A 19,425-nucleotide genomic window follows, 5' to 3' on the forward strand; every position below is an offset into this window, starting at 1 on the left:
ACAGAAATTCAGGGACCAGCAATAACTTGCCAATATCCTCACAAAGCTGTCTTAGTTCTTCAGTTCGAGCAAAGCTTTGGGAAAAAAGTGACAGTTAAGACTGTCCCTCATGACATCATACATAACAAGTAGAGCAACATCAAAACTAGCCAGGAGGAAACGCTTGAATATAAGGTTGTGTGACTACCTAAATTCTGTGCCATTAAACAAAATGTGAAGTCAGTTCTGGGGACAAAGACTCTCTTCTCTTGAGTATCTTTAAGCACAAAGAGAGTGAGTCATGGTCTCCCTTAGGACAACCTCTTTAGGTACACTAGCTGTATTTTTCAATGTTTCACCATGTAATGGCAAGAATTATTTTCAGAAAGGTAAGTAACCTAGATCCTAACTGCATGAGAGCACAGAAAATACTCACCATGGATCTATCCCATTCTTCGGTAAATATTCTGTCCGCAGTCGTATCCAGACATGACCATGAGGGAGTCAGGAAGTCCTTACAGACTAGCATTAACTTTACACGGACTTTTTTCCCCCCTCCCCTCCCTTAGTGGCCAGATAGGCCATTAAACTGTTCTGGGAGGCCACAACGTGTTCCTTGACATCTTTTTTTTTTTTTTTTTTCCTCCCCTATGGACAACTGGCACTTCACACTACTACAGTGCCATGCCTATGTGGGTAACCACGCTTTCCAGGATCGGAAGGGTTCTGCAATTGGCCACACAGCCTGTCCCTGCACCTGGTAAAACTACTTTACACACAGAATATTATATAAACAGTCATTGCCACCTCTCTCTTCCTCGTATATTTTTTTTATTTGAAGTAGCCTTAGCTGCTGTAGTTTGTGCTGAATCTGATCTTTTCTTCCTGTTGTAAACACACTCAAACCACATTTATTTGTGCATGTTTTTTAAGAGCTTCAATTACTGACTCTCAATGATCTTGAATAAACTTTAGGTGCAAGGAAAAACACCACAAGACTCAGATTAGGCGTCTGCCTGCAGGAACTTCAGGGGTAAAAATTCAGACATCCAAAGTTTTTCAAGTGTTTACAAGTTTGTTTAGTCATTTTCTGAATTGCTCTCTTGAACTCAAGAGGCTAACGAATGCCTGAAGTTCCACTTCCATCTGTGTAAACCTTAACAAACAGAACAGACTTTAATCCGTAAAGGCAGCCCAGCTAACAGCCTTAACAAGTGACCGAGTGGTAAAGCCACCATGTCTAGAAGAGAACTGGTTAGCTCACAGCTGCAGCATCTCTCATTTACATCTTCAGAGCTCGCAAGGACAAAGGCCTACTGGCAAGATGGATACAAAATCACTCCAGTCGCTTCTAAGAGCAGCTTCCAATAGAGAAAGCATTACAGATTTAGCTCCTGCCATGATAAGGATACAAACTGGTAAAACATGTTCAGCAGATTGAACTCATTTAGTGAATAAACTTAATGAGGAAAAGGAGCGAGAAGATACCACCCTTGTACAACTGGCTTTAACATCAATATTTTTAATTGAGAAGGTGTTAATATCTAATCACCGTTTTCTACTGCCTTAAACAGTAGAAAGTATTAAAAAAACAAAGTAAAATGGTTAAAACTGAGATCCTCAGACTGAAATGATTAACTAAGATCTCTGAGTGAAGTATGATTTAAATGTCTCAGTCTTGAGGAAAACTTGAGAAAACAAAACAAAGGAGAAATTGTTCTTTGCAAAGAAAAGCAAAACTGGGATTCTTCACAGCATGAGAAAAATGAAAAAAAGTCTGCGTTGATATTCATAGAAAAATTCTGAAGTGAAACTGGGGCTCTTCTCATCCTCTAAAAATCTTTTCTACTTTGATACATCCTTTCTGAAATACAGTGACTAGAATATCACAGTGTTCAGAATGTAGACGCATCACTGATATGTATAATACAGTAATTTCTTTTATCTCTTTGCTAATAAATCCTAAAGACACAATTTCCTTTTCTGACTGTTGTCGAGCACTGAATGTATTTTTTCATCTGTCAGCAATACCTTTGTGAATGTCCTTCGTAGGTGCAGATCCACAAGCCACAACTACATTAGAGCCTCACAGATGAGATCATTTTCCCCAGTAGTTTAAGACGCACATATCCACAACGACTTTCATCTGCAATTTGCTCACTGCTACTTCTGCAACCTTCTGTGAAACAGTTGTCCTTATAAAATCTCCACATTGCATCTTCTCCCTCTGTCAGGGAGGGAGTTTCTCATGGAACTCTTACTTTTTGCTTCCCTCTTCTGCTTTCCTCAAACAATCTTGCCTGCAATTACCCTAAGTTTTAATACATGTAAACGTTCTCAGGATCTTGCTTAAAACTTCTGAAATTTCAAAATATTACATGACATTCTTTACATGCTCATTGACCCTGTTGAAAATTCATATTCTTGAAAAATATCTTCTCTCTACAAAAGCCACTGTGGCTTTTCCCAATATATCCTTTATTTAGATCTGGCACTGACATTCATTCTACTGTCATGGATATTTCATGTAGCCTTCACAAGAGCACATTCCCATAGCTGGCTAGTTTACAAGTATAAGAAGTATCAGTTGCAAATGTTCAGCTGAAACTTGCTTTAATCTGGCAACTTAATACTGTGACAACTTCATTTACAGAATGCCCAAGTATTTTGAGCCCTTTCAGGGTTATAATCATTTGCTTTCTGTAATTTCTACACGCCATTTTGGCATTACACAGAATTGACATTATGGAGATTCTACAGAAACACAGAAGAGAAATCAGCACAACATAAATAGAGGCAAATACTAACTGCATGCTACAATAAAAAATGTAAAAAGAACATGATAAGAAGAATAAACCAGACCAGGACAAAGATTTGGTTAATGACCATGGAACAACATAAACACCAAAGGGGAAAGAGAACACAACAGGTGAGAAATCAGAATAGGGAGCTTAACCTGGCAAGGAGAGAGACTGCACGAAAAACCTGTTGGTGAAAGATTACTTGGAAAGGCAACAGATAAACTCAAAAGAGTAAGTAGTGGTGCCACTAAGTATACCAACGGGAAAGCCTAACAAACCAAAGATCCATACCAGCAAAGAGAAAGGCTGGCAAGTAAGAGGATACAAGTGAGATGATACAGCATGTTAAAGGAAGTAAAAAGATTAAAGACATTTTTCTCCAGAATCTGGAGACAAAAAGCAAACAATGCAGACTCAGTATTTATTTTCAAAATTTGACATAATTGCAAAGCATGGACTTATTTCCATCTACCAACAAATGAATCGCAACACAGAATGTCTACCTGTTACTAAGAGATAAGTAAGCAGCATTAGTTCACAAAGACTGCCCACAGAGATGTACCTATGTTGTAAAGTGAAGCCCAATTTTATTTTATTTTATTTTTTTTTACAAGATGCTAGGAAAACGTTGCTCATGTAATATTCAGTAAGTCTTCCCAACTCTGAGAAGTATGGGACAGTAAGGACACACTACTCCCAAGTGAACTGCTTTCATACTAATTAATAGTCTTCCATATTCACCAACGCAGTACCTATAGAAAAAGCACTAGCAAATTTATTTTCCCTGGCAATTATTCATGAAAAGAATGTATTAGTTTTTTTGGAAGCGGACAGCTATAGGTATATTTATTTAACAAACAATTTGAGATATCCTATCTTCTCCCCATGGAGCACTGCAGCTCCTGGCTCCCACACTGCTCTGAGTACTCCGCACTCGCAGGTATCAGCCCACAAGGTACTGGCACCCCCCAGGAGAGGCACAACAGTATGCAAGTGAAAAGTACGAGAAGTGACTAGTCCAGCACCACTAAGACACTGACGAATAGATCTACAACAGCTTTCAGTTGTCGCAGTTCAGTTTTCCTAACCATAACAGACAGCACTGAGATGTGACAGCAAACAACCCTCCCTTTAGTACATAGGCTGTCTATACAGTTTGCAGACAATTTTATTCTTCCATTTCTTAATACTCGACTATTTGATTCTTTTCATTTTAGCTACACCTTCTGTAATGCTTATTCTTTGAAACAACACTGAAAAACAAAGCACCTGGTGGAAAAGATTGCTGATGCTGTACCTGAGGGCAGAGCACCACGGGCCAAGCAGAGCACCGCGCGAGTGCCACCTGCCGGCACCGACTGCTGGCAGGGAACAGCTGGGAGCTGCCCGCCTCCAGAGACAGACGTGCAACAGCTGTACAATGGGTTTGTCACCTCTCCTCATACCCTCAGCGCACACCTGAAGCATGTGATGCAGTTCTTCGGTTGAGGGTACCTGTAACAGATTGACCTGACGGGTCAGTCACTGTAAGGGAGACCTAACGCTGGACACTGACTGCACCATCAAAGCACTGTCCTCTTATGAAGGAAGCAATCACATGCTGAAAACTGCACCTGAAAAAGAATCTCTGAAATTGCCATCCTCAAACGAGGTGTTCAAGCAGCCCCTTCTCCTCACACACCTACAACTCAGAAATGCATCAAAACCAAAGAAAACGTGCACTGCCACAATAAAAAGCATTTTGATGCAAACTATCCAATGCTCAGAAAATTATATTCTGATTCCTGTTCTAAAGTACCAAAGTACCAAAACACTTTCAAAAAACTCCTTCCAGAATAAAAGCCAGGGAAGAAGTAACAAGCACTCGGTACAGGAGTAGAAGCTATAAAAGTACAGAAATCTGGTCTCTATTCATGGCACTCCAAATGGGAAAGCTGTTCTACCAACTAGAAAACCTAAGAAAACAGAGATTGAAGTTCTAAAAGAGGAGCTAAATTAAATACTCTATTTTGAACTGATACAGGGGCAGATATTGAAGCCAAATTACTTCAAACAATTGTAGATGAAGAGTAGCAATACACTGCTATACGCTGAAAGGATTATTCTGAATAAAACAGAATTTTCAGAGCATCAGATAATCCCAGAGGAGAGCTCACAGACCTTTTCATACTCGGCATATGGTAAACACAATTGCCCAAATCATCAGACAGATGAGATCTCAGCTTTGTCACTATATTAGGAGAGTTGTAAATTTAGTTCCTTGGACAGGTTCAACAAAAGAGTGGGAGAGATGCATCAACTCTCTTCCTCAGCATGGAGTGAGGGTGTTATTATGACATGTTTTGTTTGTTTTAACCAAGAGATGGCACAGGGTTCTTCATTACTGCTTCTCATTACAGATTCTTTATACACTATAAACTTATTTATAAGTTTATTAATGTCTATATTATAAATCAGCAAGCTACTCAAGTGGCAATACTACTTCCAGACACAACCCACATAGCAAGAGGCAAAAATGCATGGCAGGTTTCATGCATCTCCACCACACCTGACCTAATAAACCCTGACACTGACAACCATTAAACTGTCTGCACTAACAGCAAATAATCCAGAACCTGAATAAGTCCTTTGCATTCAGTGGAGCCCGTCCTTTCCTTCTCCTCCAGTTGGCTTATTACAGATGTAACGTTATACTGGACTCATCAGTACACGTTTCTGAGAACAATTCAGGTCTCCAATACCTCCTTCAGATCCTCAGAAACCACGAACAGGTTGGTACGTCTTGAAGACAGCACTGAACTTCATTCATTCCAAAGTGATTTAGCACTGCTGTTGCCAATTAATCAAAAGACACTAATGAATACCACAAACTAACTCAAGGTATACATTTGTAGCTAGAAATGCAAAGACTTCATATAGGCTTTCTAGGAAAAGTATTATACCTCATAAGAAATTAATAATGTCCCAATATCCTAATGGACACCTCACTAAAAGAGAACTCAGTATGATGAAAAGATTAAGATCTCTCAAGCAAGAGAGTTAAGCAAGTACACGCAACTTGTCAGTATGGTGAAGAAATGAACTGGAATTTGAATAAGTGAAAAGAGTGTGCTAAGATATTGATTTCAGAGTAAGAATCTCCCATCTTTACTCTTTACCAGTACAAACGGGATTGCATGAAACAGACTATATAATGTGTGATTAGAAAAGCTGTTCCAAAAATTTAAGCAGAAGCTCAACGATAACTACTTTACAATACTGACTATCCTCTGCTGTTAAGCAATGAATTATAGAATATCCTAAGCTGGAAGAAGGAAGACAAAGATCATCGAGTCCAACCCCTGAATCCACACAGGACCACTCAAAATCCAAACCCTACATCCGAATGTGTTGTTCAAATGCTCTTTGAGCTCTGGCAGCTCAGGGCTGTGCCCACTGCCCTGCGGAGCCTGTACCATGCCCATCACCCTCTGGTGAAGCACTTTTTCCTAATACCCAGCCTGACCTTCCCCTGATGCAGGTGACAGGGAATGAAGAAAAGACAAAGAACAGAATCAGTATCCATAAAAAAAGGTTTTGCTTCGATATAGTGTCAAAATTTTTCAGCAATAGTGGCACAGACTGTATTTCTTTCTCAGGACACAATCATCCATCAGTTTGGCCCTAAGATGGCTTAATTTAAATCTGTTTCATAACTTCAAAATGAAAGACAGCTGAGGTTTTCCCATTTTCCATAGTACTGAAGACAAAATGTCTGATATGAGACATTATCTGTACTTCTGCGGATTTTTCTCATACCAGCTGGTCTGGAATTGAAAATCTGTGTCGAACATAAAAAGACTGTAATACTTCTTCAGTCTTTTTCAACCAGAAAATGACAATTCAACCACTCTATTGCCATCAGGTCACTTCTCGCTATCCACATTTCCTTTCTTACAAGCAGCCAGGTTCTAGAGAGGCACGTTCACTGGCAACACCTCTTGCTCTCAGATGCAATACATAGACAGCACTTACACACAGCAACTTGTATCAATGACCAAGAAAGAAGTCACGCTTCACCTTCACATTCCTTAAATTCAGTAAAAAGGCTGCTACATCCTTGAGCACATTAACAGAGAACCAAAATTGCACAGATCTTTATGAGTAAAGGCAGTTTGTAGGCTTCAGTTCAGATTCTGATTTCTAACTAGAGAAACTTAGCTTGACCATTGTAAAGTTATATCAAGAAATAAACATACAGCTAGCTACCTGTAGAAGAATTCCAGTATACTGCTCTTTGCTTTTAATACAAAGCATACATCCTTACTTGGTGAGCTAAACAGCAATGAAAGTCATTTTAAAAGTTGCCAGAAGCTAACAGAAGAGAGTAAGACCGTAGGAATTCTAGATTACAACCAGGTAGCTGTTTGAAAGCCACACTATTCCAGTAATCATTTGTAATGATTATTTTAATCATTCAAACTACATACCATCCACCTACCTCTCATAGATGGTTTTTAAAGTCAGCTGATCTGGAACACCTTCAGTCTCTTCAAGATGCAGAATGAGCCACGACGTTCTATATGGCCACTGCTCTGTGAGATTGATCCAACTAGCAAGCCTATCCCAATTGAAGGTGATTTGATTTGCTCTCAATAAGCGACCTAATATAACAGAAAAAAGAAACACGGGTGTTTTTGTGGGTTATTTTCCCCCCTTTTGAAAGAAACCTTCCCCAACACTTCCCTCCCACAGACTAACAGTTATGTATGTCTTTATGTCCTTTACCCTGATCTAAGTTCTTTCTGGTATTAAAACCGTCAACTTCAGCTCCAAGCTATAAGTTCTCATTCTGTTACAGGTGAAGTTGAACAAAATTAAACAAAGAAGTTCACACAGTATTAAAATTTCAACCAAAAAGCAAAACTCATGCTAATGTGGTGAAAAATCTTCTGTGTACTGGGATATAAAACATGGTCAAAAGAAATAACCAGAACTGCCATCTTTAACAGTCAATAAATACAGCGAACTTCGAAGCCATAAATTTAAAAAATGGCTTTAAGTTAACAAGACAAGGTAGGAATTACGAATAAAGCTCATTTTAGAAGACAGAAAAAGGATGAATGGAACCAAGTTAATGTTACAGCTCATGCTTTTCAAGCTGTGGCAACTTATTTTTCTGATAGAACTGCATTCATATTGGTGACATGACATTTAATTTACAGCTTGAAGGCTCTGCTCTTAGAGTTCTTCATGACATTATCGTATATAATCACAAGTTATTATATATTGTAAGTGTTCTTCCACGGTATTTTCTGCTTGTTTTTACAGTATCTTACTACTACAAATAACTAAGTTTGTGATTTTGTTATACTTCCACATTTGTACTAAAATTTGTCAAGAATATTTCATGCTACAAACGATAACAATATGAAAAGATGGTATATTTATTTAGAATTTTAGGTCTGTTTTCATATATAAATCATCAGTAGATGTAAAGACCAAGAGGAAAAATAAGAGATTCTTCTATTAATTATTTTCGCTTTTAATTCATGAAGTAGAAAAGTTGTGGTTTATTTTACTTCACTTCACAGACAGCCAATAAGCCTGGCTTACACAAGCAGGTTGAACAGAGCTGAACCTCACCTCAGAGACAAACAACCGTGCATTTGTACCACACCTGCTACTGAGATGATCATCTCATCTCTACACCAGAGCCGAACCAGTTCCAGCTACTTGAGCCATGCTAGAATATGTTCTGCCAAATGTAGTTTTAAGTTGGGCGTGAATGCAGCACTGATACAGCTGCAGCAGGCTTCTACAACCAAATGCATCAGTGGGAATCAGTTCAAGCTTCACCTGTATTACTACTCTGTGCACCTACTGGTAATGGGAACACTTCAAGCAAGATATGAGTTAGTTGCAGCAGGTTTATTAGCTCCTTCTATGTGCTATGCAAGAGTGACATGACAATTTCTGACCTGCGCCCAGCATAGGCAATACAACCACATTCACTCAACGTGGAACTTCATGCTGGTTCTGCTGAATCCGTGCTTCATACGCATGCAGGTAACGGCAATATTTCTGTTGCTGTTATAGTTTTATTCCTACAGTTCTCTCTTTCAAATGACTCAGCACCCATTAGAAATTTGAGAAAATTTTTTACTTAAGCATTAAACGTTATCCTAGAAAAACAGGTCACTGAACATAATATTTTATTGTTAGCATTATTGGTAGGGTAGGAGAGTATCAGTCTTCCTAGCACACAATTTTTATTAGAATTTCTAAATTTAGCATGCCTATTTTCATAAACTTGACTCAGAACTTGTGATAGCCTGATTAATACTGGAACAGTTAGAACACAGAACAGTGCCCTTTACCTTCAAAACACACTAATATTCACTTTGTTATCCATCTGTACAATGTAGTACCACTCATCATTTAGTGAGGTCCTTTATCAGATACCCATAATAAATTTACATGTCAAACAGCGTTACAATATTTTTTAATATTTAAGACAACACATCAGACAGATCCACGAGTCCCTGAAGTTTTCCAATTAGTCCTACACAGGTAATATTATTTATTTCACTGGTTTCTGCTGAACAATGGTTATATTCTACAGGGGCCCACATCCTACTCAAACATTCAGAATACAAAGCTTGGAAACAGGTAAAATGACAGAATCTGATCCTTTTGAAAAAGCCCATATTGGCTTTCATGTCACAGGAAAACAAGTGCAACGCTTACCTGTCACTGAAACTATATTTAGTAATCTTCTCATGGTCTGAGGACTGATATCACTGAACCAATCCTCTGTAACCAAAAGCTTGGTCAAATCAAAGGACATTTGGCGAGTAATGGTGCGTTGCATCTGGCGTCTTCGGTAAGTATCCTGATAGTGACACACAAAAGCAAGCAGTACCGATCAGTATCAGAGTACTTTATGCATTTGAAATTAATTCAACTTTACTTCATTATCAAGTTAAAACCTTTGTGAAGATATATACATCTGTGAGGTTGAAATAAAATACCACGAAAATATTTAGCTGAATTTAACTCTGACTTAGCTATATAACATTTGAATATGATTTTCATATAAGTTAAGAACTGGTAAGAGTTTCATAGATTTTATTATTTCCATGCCAATTCTGAAAAGGCACAGGAAGATATTCTGTAAAAAAAGATTACTAAGTTCTGCACTGTCACCATAACCCCCTGCTGTGTCTACCAAAAAACAAACCAAAACCAAAACTATCCATTTAGTTGTTACAACTTAAAATTAAAGTGAGTATCAGGCTTCTCTGCTACAGAATTTCCCACAGCAGCTTAAATAAAAAAAATCCTCAGGTAGTATTGCTTTTCTGTATTTTCTGGGTATCTTTTATTCAACCACTTTCTGATTTTATATAAAGATGGGAAAACAGAAAATAAACCATAATGCAGGAATGTTCAATTACTTCCCCCGTATTGGAACAGCCTGAGCCCGATCACAAAGTCACAGAACTGCAGGGGCCATAAGGGACCTCTAGAGATCATCGAGTCCAACCCCCCTGCAAAGCAGGCTCCCTAGACCAGGTTGCACAGGTTGGCGTCCAGGTGGGACTTGAACGTCTCCAGAGAAGGAGACTCCACAGCCTCCCTGGGCAGCCTGTTCCAGTGCTCCGTCACCCTCACTGTGAAGAAGTTCTTATGCACATTTGTGCAGAACTTCCTGTGCTTCAGTTTGTGACCATTTCCCCTTGTTGTATTGCCACCCACTGCTGAAAAGAGTCTGGCCTCATCCCTTTGCCTCCTGCACCTTAGATATTTACAAACACTGATCAGATCCCCTCTGAGTCTTCTTTTCTCAAAGCTGAACAGACCCAGGTTACTCAGCCTTTCCTCGTAAGAGAGGTGCTCCAGGCTCTTTATCATCTTTGTGGCCCTCTGCTGGACTCTTTCCAGGAGATCCCTGACTTTTTTGTACCGAGGAGCCCAGAACTGAACACAATACTCCAGGTGAGGCCTGACCAAGATACAACAGTGATACTGTGCTTATACACAAGAGTTCAAAATACACATAAATAGTATGCTGCATCATTTCAGCATTCGCAGAAAGTTTAAACATTCCAACAGTCCCTGAATTTAAAGCTTTGTGGAAAAGAACACTTCAGTGAACAAGAACAGCTTTTCTTCTTTGATAAAACATCAGTCTGCTGATTTAGGAATATACTTCTCCTACACAGATCATACATCCTAACTTCTCAGGAATGGTTTGGTAAGTCTCTAAAGTTGATGCCATTAAGTACATGAAAGAAAATTAGAGTAAAAAAAACCCAAAAACAAACCCTATTACCAGTACTAGACCACTCAGTATAACATCTCTCACCCGCCTATTGAGAGCTGTTTTGCTACCAAGCTTGGTCATCTCTCCAAGGCTGTTCTGAGAAACTCTTCTGTCAATCTCTTCATGCAATCCTATCACGGAAAAAAAACAAAAGGCATTTTCTTCACTCATATACATGAGACTGCATTATAAAATAATATTAATAATCTACAAATTCTCTAATTAGCTTGCTCCAGAAAAGAGATTTTATGGCTGTTTTTGTAACCTCTGTACGGAACAGGTTGCCCAGAGAGGCTGTGGATGCCCCCTCCCTGCAGGTGATCAAGACCAGGTGGGATGGGGCTTTGAGTAACCTGGTCTAGAGGGAGGTGTCCCCGCCTACAACAGGTGGCTGGAACCAGATGATCTTAAAAGGTCCCTTCCAACCCAAACCATTCTATGTTTCTATTCTAAGTATTACTCTCCTGCATAACTTTACCTGCATTTTCTGTGTAAGGAATATCTCCATTGGTTGTTGAAGCTACCATCAGCTTTTTTGCATTACTAAGCCCTCGGCTATTCAGAAAAACAGGCAAATGGACTATATTCCGCATGTAATCATGTCCATTTATGTTTGAATCACGCAGAACACTGTTGAGATTCTGGTTAATAGCTTTTATAATAATGTGTGGATCACTTGCAAAAATAGCAATAAACGGGCCTTTTGAAAACAAGACTCGCACCTGTAAGAAAGTAGACAGTAAGTCCTGTGAGTAAGTGTGAATCATTCGAACATCTGATTCAACATTTTATATTCACTCTGTCCTAGATATAACCTTGAGAGAACAAGGGACATACACAGATGTCACTTTTTCAATACGACATATCTAATGTTAGGTACTCATCCACAGTTAGAAATAAGCATACTTGACACATTAGCAGGAGTACTTAAAACAGAAGTCATTAGCAAGAAAATATTATGCAGCGATGTCATAGTCTCTGAAATATTCACCATTTAAGTATTTATCATTTGAAATAATTCAAAAGTACAAGAAAACTCTCCAAACAACGTAAGTTCGTTTCAAAAGGATATTAGTTTTCTAATAATTAACACCTGTTAATTTCAAAACATTTCACATGTACTAACATGTACAGTCCCAGTAAGATGTAATTTGCAATTTCTGAAAGCTGTTGCTCCCAGTGTTACAGCTACGCTCATGTACACAAGTGTTTAGAAATGACTACAACACACAGACTGTATACGTGCTTTCACTCTAAAGAAAATGCAATAACCAGATGTATCTGAATCGTCTATGGAAGACAGAAATCCAGAGTTCATCTCTATACAACAATCCAACTCACAGTATCAAGCATTTGTAAAACTTTGTCCTGTTCGCAAGCATCCAATCCATCAATAATTACAACAAGCCTCGTCTGATTCTGAGTGAAGCTGTCAATGGTTTTTGCCATTTTGGCCATCAGCTCCACTTCACATTTCAAAACCTAAAGAAAATAAAGGGAAAAGTAGAGAAAGAAAAGACACCTTTATAATATTTAAAAAAAAAAAAAAAGCACCTGATTTCTTTGACAGATTGCTACTTATCCCAGAAACACTTCAGTAAGATTATAAAAATTAATGCTTATAAATACTGAAATCCTCCTAGAAGAACAGTCCTAAAAATACCACTTCCAAAATGTTGATTTTTCTAGTTGCACTGAAACATACAGCAGCACAGCATAATCTATTTTAAAGTAACAAATTATCCTTAGGCTTGGTCGTTCACCTTTAGATTGTTTAAGAAGTTATTCTTTCTAGTCTCACCATCTAAAGTAAGCTCTTACTAATTTAGGGGGGTTTGGGCTCACTTCTTTCAATGGCTAATTCATATAAACACTTACCTTCATGAATCCCTCGCTTTTCAACTTGTGAAGCTTGGAGGCAGCATTGTGAAGACGTTTTCTTTGAGAATTCAAAACTGAATCCATCACTTGCCACCATGTGCGACAATTTAAGATAAAGGCCAAACCAACAACACATGTAACTGATATAAGAATAGCATTCACTGTCATGTTGGTTGGTTCTACATTAAAAATCGCCAGCAGGGCAACCGCAGAAACAACGCAAGACAATATGAACAGGAAAATCACAAAGGATGGGAGACAGCATGTTTTCTTCCATTTCTTTTTACCTAGGAAACAAGTATGTGCTGTTACGATGACTGTAAGATGTCGTTACAGGTGAATTCAAGATATATTAACTTATATACTTTTTATAAAGTAATAATTTGCACTAAAGGTTACTGTACTTCTACTATTCAGTTACAAAAGGGAAAAAAACCACCTAAATTTGCCAAAAATCTTGGAAATCATAAAGCAGAGGTATTTCCTTAATCTTCAGTTTGTTTCAAGAAATCCACACTGGACAGAAACATCCTTCATTAAGTAGCTTTCACACCAGTGATATCCACCCTTTTTATGACATCTCGCAGTGAAGTGTACTTCTATAAGCAAGTTCTAGGCAAACAGAGAAGTAACTACCTGGTCTTAAACAGAAATATCATCCTTGGGCAATCCAATAACATTTCAATTGGAGAAATGACTCAAAAAATGCAAGCCACAATTTGAGATTGTAGCCCCAGGTTTACCCTTTCGTGCATGCTAACACATACAGAAAGAGAGTACGTAAAGGGCAGACAGACCACAAGAGCCTCAGAGAAGAAGACAAACAACCAGACTTAGGATTGATAAGGAAGAGACAACAGAGTATAGCAGTTGTCAGATTAGCAGACCTAAGTACAATCTAAGAAGCAGGTTTTTTATTTGTTTTAACCAAAGTAGCACCTTCTGCCTTTGGGAACTGTACAAGTAGAGAAATTCAACACTTGTCCATGTCAAAGAACAGAACACAGTAATATTCTAACGCAAAACAATGAAAGCAAGAAATCAATATCTGAACTTTAATGAAAAAATTAAATACGCTATTCTGAAAGATTATCAGACCACGTATGATATTCCAGGGCTTACGCTGGAAAGGTCTTTCATATTTCTGACGTACGATGACAGACAGGTTTGTGATGCAGGACAAAGGAAGAGGAATGCATAATGACAGGACTTAAGGGCAAGAAGTGAAGAATAACAGCTCAGATAGAGATGTCTAGAAGTGACTAATAAGTAGGGATGTAAGCCTTCTCTAAATTGAAAGAGACAGAAATGGATTACAGAGAGACTTACAAACCAACAAAGCAATGGCAACTGAATATATCTGTGGCTGCGGAGACATAACAGAAGATACAGGAAAATAAAAGGAAATCCGTATGGAATGTCTATGAACATCTAGAGACAAGAAACCTATGAACTCAGACCTATGAACATCTACAGACAAAGAGAGGCTGTTGTAAGATCATCAAATACAGAATTAGAAGGAGAACAAGAAGGCAGCAGAGCCAAGGAACACAAGACAAAGGCAGGACAGGTGAAATGGAATGGGCAGTTACTACAGGTTATCACAAGAAGCCAGCACTAAGTCAAACCCTGTTTTCAGAGAAATTACAGCACCATAGAAGCTGAAGTTTAGGAGAACATCAATGAAGGAGATGAACTAGAAAATATCTAATATAGAAATAAGGGTGAAAAAAATCCATGTAACAGTTCGATAAAGAACAAACAGTGAATTTAAGAAAGAATAACGGAGAGCAAGTTGTGTTCGGCACACAGGATGTGTTTTCCACCCTGCAGAATATAGGAGAGAAGAAACATTTAATTTTGGGACAAAAGATGGCATCTCGCAGATTCCTCAGTGTGTGGTCAATTCAAGTTTAAACGAGGAGTAACTGACTGAAACTGAACTCAAAGTAGAAATAAGCTTTCTACAAACTGAAAATACCCTTTTTCCTCACAACATCATACACTGTTCCGCATACTTTTTCAGCAATCTGCAGATGGGACAGAAAAAAAGTTTCTTCCATTTGGATCAAGCAAGAACACTTCCTTCCATCTTAGCAGCATTTGTTAATTAAATCAAGATAAACAAAGAAAATAGAGCATTTTTCTCTCCAAGACAATGGAGAGAATTTCCCCTTCTGCATGATTACAGCAGTTTCTAAAAAGAGCTTCTAATGTGAGAAACGAAGCCCCTAATAACAGTGCATTGAAATGGTATAATCAGAAATGTCATTCAGGTAAGAAAAACCTTGTGTGTCTTCTGTCTTGAAAACTCGAAATAGCCTTGTTGCTAAGAAACCAAATTCTCTTTCACATGCATCAGAGAGGGTAGCAATCATCTCAGCCAATGAAGTTTCTCCACCTACACTGGACAGTCTATTGTAGTCCGTAAACAAGAATCTGAAAGAGAAAAAAACATATATGTTATAGATTTTGGAAAGCTTGAAATAGTTTTAGACAACCAGGGCAAAAATCTTCCCGCATAGCTGTAGCTGAAAGATTCCTTTTGTTTGGATTTTCCTCCCAAGCAGGAAAACATCTAAAATACTTAAAACACATATTTTTCTTTAATTTCTAACATAAAATTACACTGTTATTTATTCTGTTATCAGCTTCTTTTTTGCCCCACTTCCTATTCTAAAACTTACTAAAATGATAAAAACAAATATAACAATAACAGTATCTCAGCAGGAAAAACAAAAATATCTTGACGATCCCAAAGCAGAATGTCAACAAGTATTTCTAAAATCACATTCTGAGGCATTATCGAGTATTTATGGTGGATCAAAAAACATACAGAAGAACATCAGATAAAAGCACCACTGGGCTAAAATACAAGCTTCTAAATGACAGCAGCATACAAAACCACAAAACACAGTTGAATTTTTTCTTGCTTACAATAAGCTAGAAGCTTTGAGCAGTTTGATGCTCTACTTGCAAGAAAAAAAAAACTTAAAGATATCCTAACAACAATAATCAGTGAAAAAAGCATTAAGCAGAATTTTCTGGTGTAGCCTGCTACTAACTTCTTACTTTCTCTGTTACAAATTCATTTTTTCAAAAAAAAAACCCAAAAACAAAAAACCTAACAACAAAGCAACCTCACACCACCACCAAAAAGCAGCAGCTTTCACTGACTTTGGCACAGAGTAGCTACAGTACTTTGACAGAGTAGTTTCTTGATCTTTTACACACTCAAGAATTTAACTGCATCAGCCTCTACGGCTACTGTTCTCCAAACAGCAATCTTAACAATTTTTCATAGGATAATATACATGCACATTAATACGCAGAGTCTGGAAAGCATCAGAGTAAACCTGAATTATTCGCTCAAGATTAAGTAAGTGAAATAACCAACCTCACAGGCAGAGCTTTAGTGGTTTGCTCTGGTAACTCTGGTGGGTTCACAAACATGAGTTTGAGAAGCAACTCCAAGTACCCAATGTGTCTTGCCAGTCTCGTACTTAGTACCCAGGCCCAGTTCCAGCTCTCACCTTCTCTTCGACCGCCAAAATAAATTACAGCTAAAAGAAGGAAAAAGAAGTCCATGTTTTAGTCAAAATTCATGACTGAAAGAAATCATGAAGCTCACACACAGATAAACCATGGACTTTAATGAATTTCAACAATTATGGCCAGAAATGAGAAAGGTAATAGCAACACGGCGAAGCAAATACACATGGTTTTTCTGTTTTCAAGAACATCTTCTAACAAATTACACATAAAACACAAGTAAAGGGTCAAAAGAGGTCTTAGTTTCTACAAAAACAGTTTTTTTTTCCTAAAACACAAAGCTTGTCTACAAAACAAAAGCTAATTCAAAAAATAGATATTTAGCAGAAGCCATCAGAATGTTCATGTAAAATAGACTTACTAAAGAAAACGTAGAGCACTGCTAATAAGCTGAGGGACACTGCTATTCCAAGCTTTGCATCCACTGTGAAAGCGAGCAATAAACCCAAACCGCCGCAGAGCAAAAGTGTGAGGAATACAATCAGCCAGGAAAACTGAAACAGAGGTTCAATCTGCTGTCCTGCAAAAGTCTTCATTTCATCTAAAAAACAAAGATATAACAGTAAAAAAAAACAAACAAACAAAAAACAACATAACAGTAAACATGTTATACTGTTCCAGAACGGAAAGCAAAGAAAGTAACACAGAGATCTCGTTTTTTGAAGGTGTTTTTCCTACACTAACTTCCCTAATACTGACCAAAATCAATGGAAACTACAATACATGAATTTATCTTCAAAGAGGAGTGCAAGAAGTTTTCATCCACGCACTGAAAAGATGAATAACAAGCAGGAAAAAAATGCTGGAAAGTGGTCTAAAAACACATGTTCATCAGCAATGAACATTACACTCAAAAATGAAAAATGGACACTGCATTTTTTTTATGATGTGGTACTTGATATGAACAATGTAGGGAAGGCATTTTGACTAATATGGAATCTTTTAAAACACACAAATCACAGAAAATGAGGAGCATCAAGACTAGAAAAAGAATTTTGAATTACACTGAAACATCTCAGAAAAATATCCTTTGTTAGAAAATACTAAAATTGTAACGAAGGTACTTATTTAAAGTATGACAAGTATTTATAATTTTCAAGTATTAAAAGTATTTAGTGTCTATGTGCAAGAGTTATAAATTACTTTCTTCGTATACTGCATTTGCTTCCCTATATCATTTCAGAAAGTTCAAAAAAGCTCAATGTAAACAAATAAGGAGAGGGGAAGAAAACTAAGCGCAGAGAAAATACAACATAAAGAAAAATATTATTAGCTTAGAATTCGTTCCTAAACTTCAAAAAAAAAAAAGATGACATGTAGGAGGCACAAAGCAGCAACACAAGATGTCTCAACCTGATGTGACACCTTCACCTCCAAACCATATTCCAGCAGCCACACTTCCACAGTTTGTAAGAGTAGATTCACTATTGCAGGGCAATAGGCAGCAACACCTGTGGACAGTCCTGATGCTGTATAACTGAATAAAACAAACTACAGATGAACTGACCGTGATAAAACTGAAATCTTTTCATTAAAATAAACAGAGATTAAATACAGCACTGTATGAATCAATTGCTGCTGCAAAAACTATTAACTCCCATGTGATGATTTCCATAGATGTACTTGAACCTACAAGAAAAAGCTACATCAAATTTTACCTTCTAGTTTCTTGAGTAGGAAAGATTTTCCGCTTCCCCACTGAGCATACAAGCCCACACAAATAGGTGGCTGCATGGTTGGTTCACTCAGAATATCTGCCAAAGCACTGCTGTACAGATCATAACCCAGCATGTCACCATCAGATTCCGTAGGAGACAAGTGTCCTGTAAAAGAAATATTGTGTTATAGAGCTTTGTTTTAAGAAATCCTGTCAGTATGACAATTTTGTTCCATAAAATTATGACAGGTTTTTCTACATTTGTATGCACGTCCCTCTCATATAATATTATTAGTGTTAGTAACACAGTATTATTATTGGTACATTCCTGTTCAAAGGATTGTTGACCATGTAGATAAACATTATGCAATTATCAAAACTATTAGAGCTTAGTAGAAATTCTCAAACAAAATCTCAAATCACAGCAAACGAAAGAAAATTCTTACGCAATAACCAAGATCTAAGTAAAAATGATCAAGAGAAATGGCATAGCATGCAGTGCCAAAATGCAAAGGTTAAAAATAAAAGGCATGTTTGACCACTGTTAGGCCAACCCTTTTACTTACTAGCTCCAAATATCTGCGTTAAAATACTCTTCTGGTGGCTACAGTCAATGTTGTAAGGTGTTTCTCCTGCTTTGTTGGGTCTATAAAGCAATCTGCCATCTTTTGGATTTCGTAAGAGTAGTTCAGCAAGTTTACGGCTTCTTCCACGGATAGCAATATGAAGTGGAGTATCTCCTTTCTGCAATTCAGTAAAGAACAAGTAATACCTAACATGAATTCATAAGATGAAAAGGCAACATCATAGAATCAGAGAATCATTTACATTGGAAAAGATCAGGATCATTACGTTTGACCATCAACCTGACCTAGTAAGTCCCATCACATAGAAAATACGTTCCACAGCCCTTCAGATGCATTATTTACTTGCAAAACGTCTTAAGGAACTCTTTACAGCATTAAAACCTTACAGCAAGCTTTTTTCCCCTTAAAAAAAGTATTTTAAAAGCTAAAAAAAGTGAAAAGGCAAAGGCCTCATAATGCTGAAGTTAAGTCATTATCTTCTTACAAGGTTCATGAAAACTGTAGTCTCTATTTAGAGACAAGCGTCTGCTAGCAAATTCAGGACTTGAATAAGAGATACTCCTCAGCAGAATTATTTCAATGTCTGCACGGACTTCTCAAAAAAGCTTCAGAAGTTTCCTTGTTACATCAAATCAAAAATATCACTTCCATCCCCAAGGT

At 37.6% G+C, this 19,425-nt stretch overlaps 1 protein-coding gene across 5 annotated transcripts in view; it reads right to left on the minus strand.

Moving 5' to 3' along the window:
• KIDINS220 (kinase D interacting substrate 220) overlaps positions 1-19,425 on the minus strand; it is a 62,729-nt gene that overhangs the window by 26,365 nt on the left and 16,939 nt on the right. For all 5 annotated transcript variants that reach the window (XM_021390495.1, XM_021390494.1, XM_021390493.1 and 2 more), the window contains exons 12-22: positions 18,745-18,922; positions 18,180-18,344; positions 16,883-17,062; positions 16,367-16,532; positions 15,257-15,408; positions 12,967-13,256; positions 12,430-12,570; positions 11,567-11,810; positions 11,131-11,219; positions 9,510-9,654; positions 7,261-7,423 (exon numbers count right to left, since the gene is read on the minus strand). In XM_021390495.1, coding sequence (XP_021246170.1) covers positions 7,261-7,423; positions 9,510-9,654; positions 11,131-11,219; positions 11,567-11,810; positions 12,430-12,570; positions 12,967-13,256; positions 15,257-15,408; positions 16,367-16,532; positions 16,883-17,062; positions 18,180-18,344; positions 18,745-18,922 — 1,913 coding nt within the window. The remainder of the gene's footprint in view (positions 1-7,260; positions 7,424-9,509; positions 9,655-11,130; positions 11,220-11,566; positions 11,811-12,429; positions 12,571-12,966; positions 13,257-15,256; positions 15,409-16,366; positions 16,533-16,882; positions 17,063-18,179; positions 18,345-18,744; positions 18,923-19,425) is intronic.

This window comes from Numida meleagris, chromosome 3, assembly GCF_002078875.1.
Source record: "Numida meleagris isolate 19003 breed g44 Domestic line chromosome 3, NumMel1.0, whole genome shotgun sequence".
In the NCBI taxonomy this organism is placed as follows: domain Eukaryota; kingdom Metazoa; phylum Chordata; class Aves; order Galliformes; family Numididae; genus Numida; species Numida meleagris.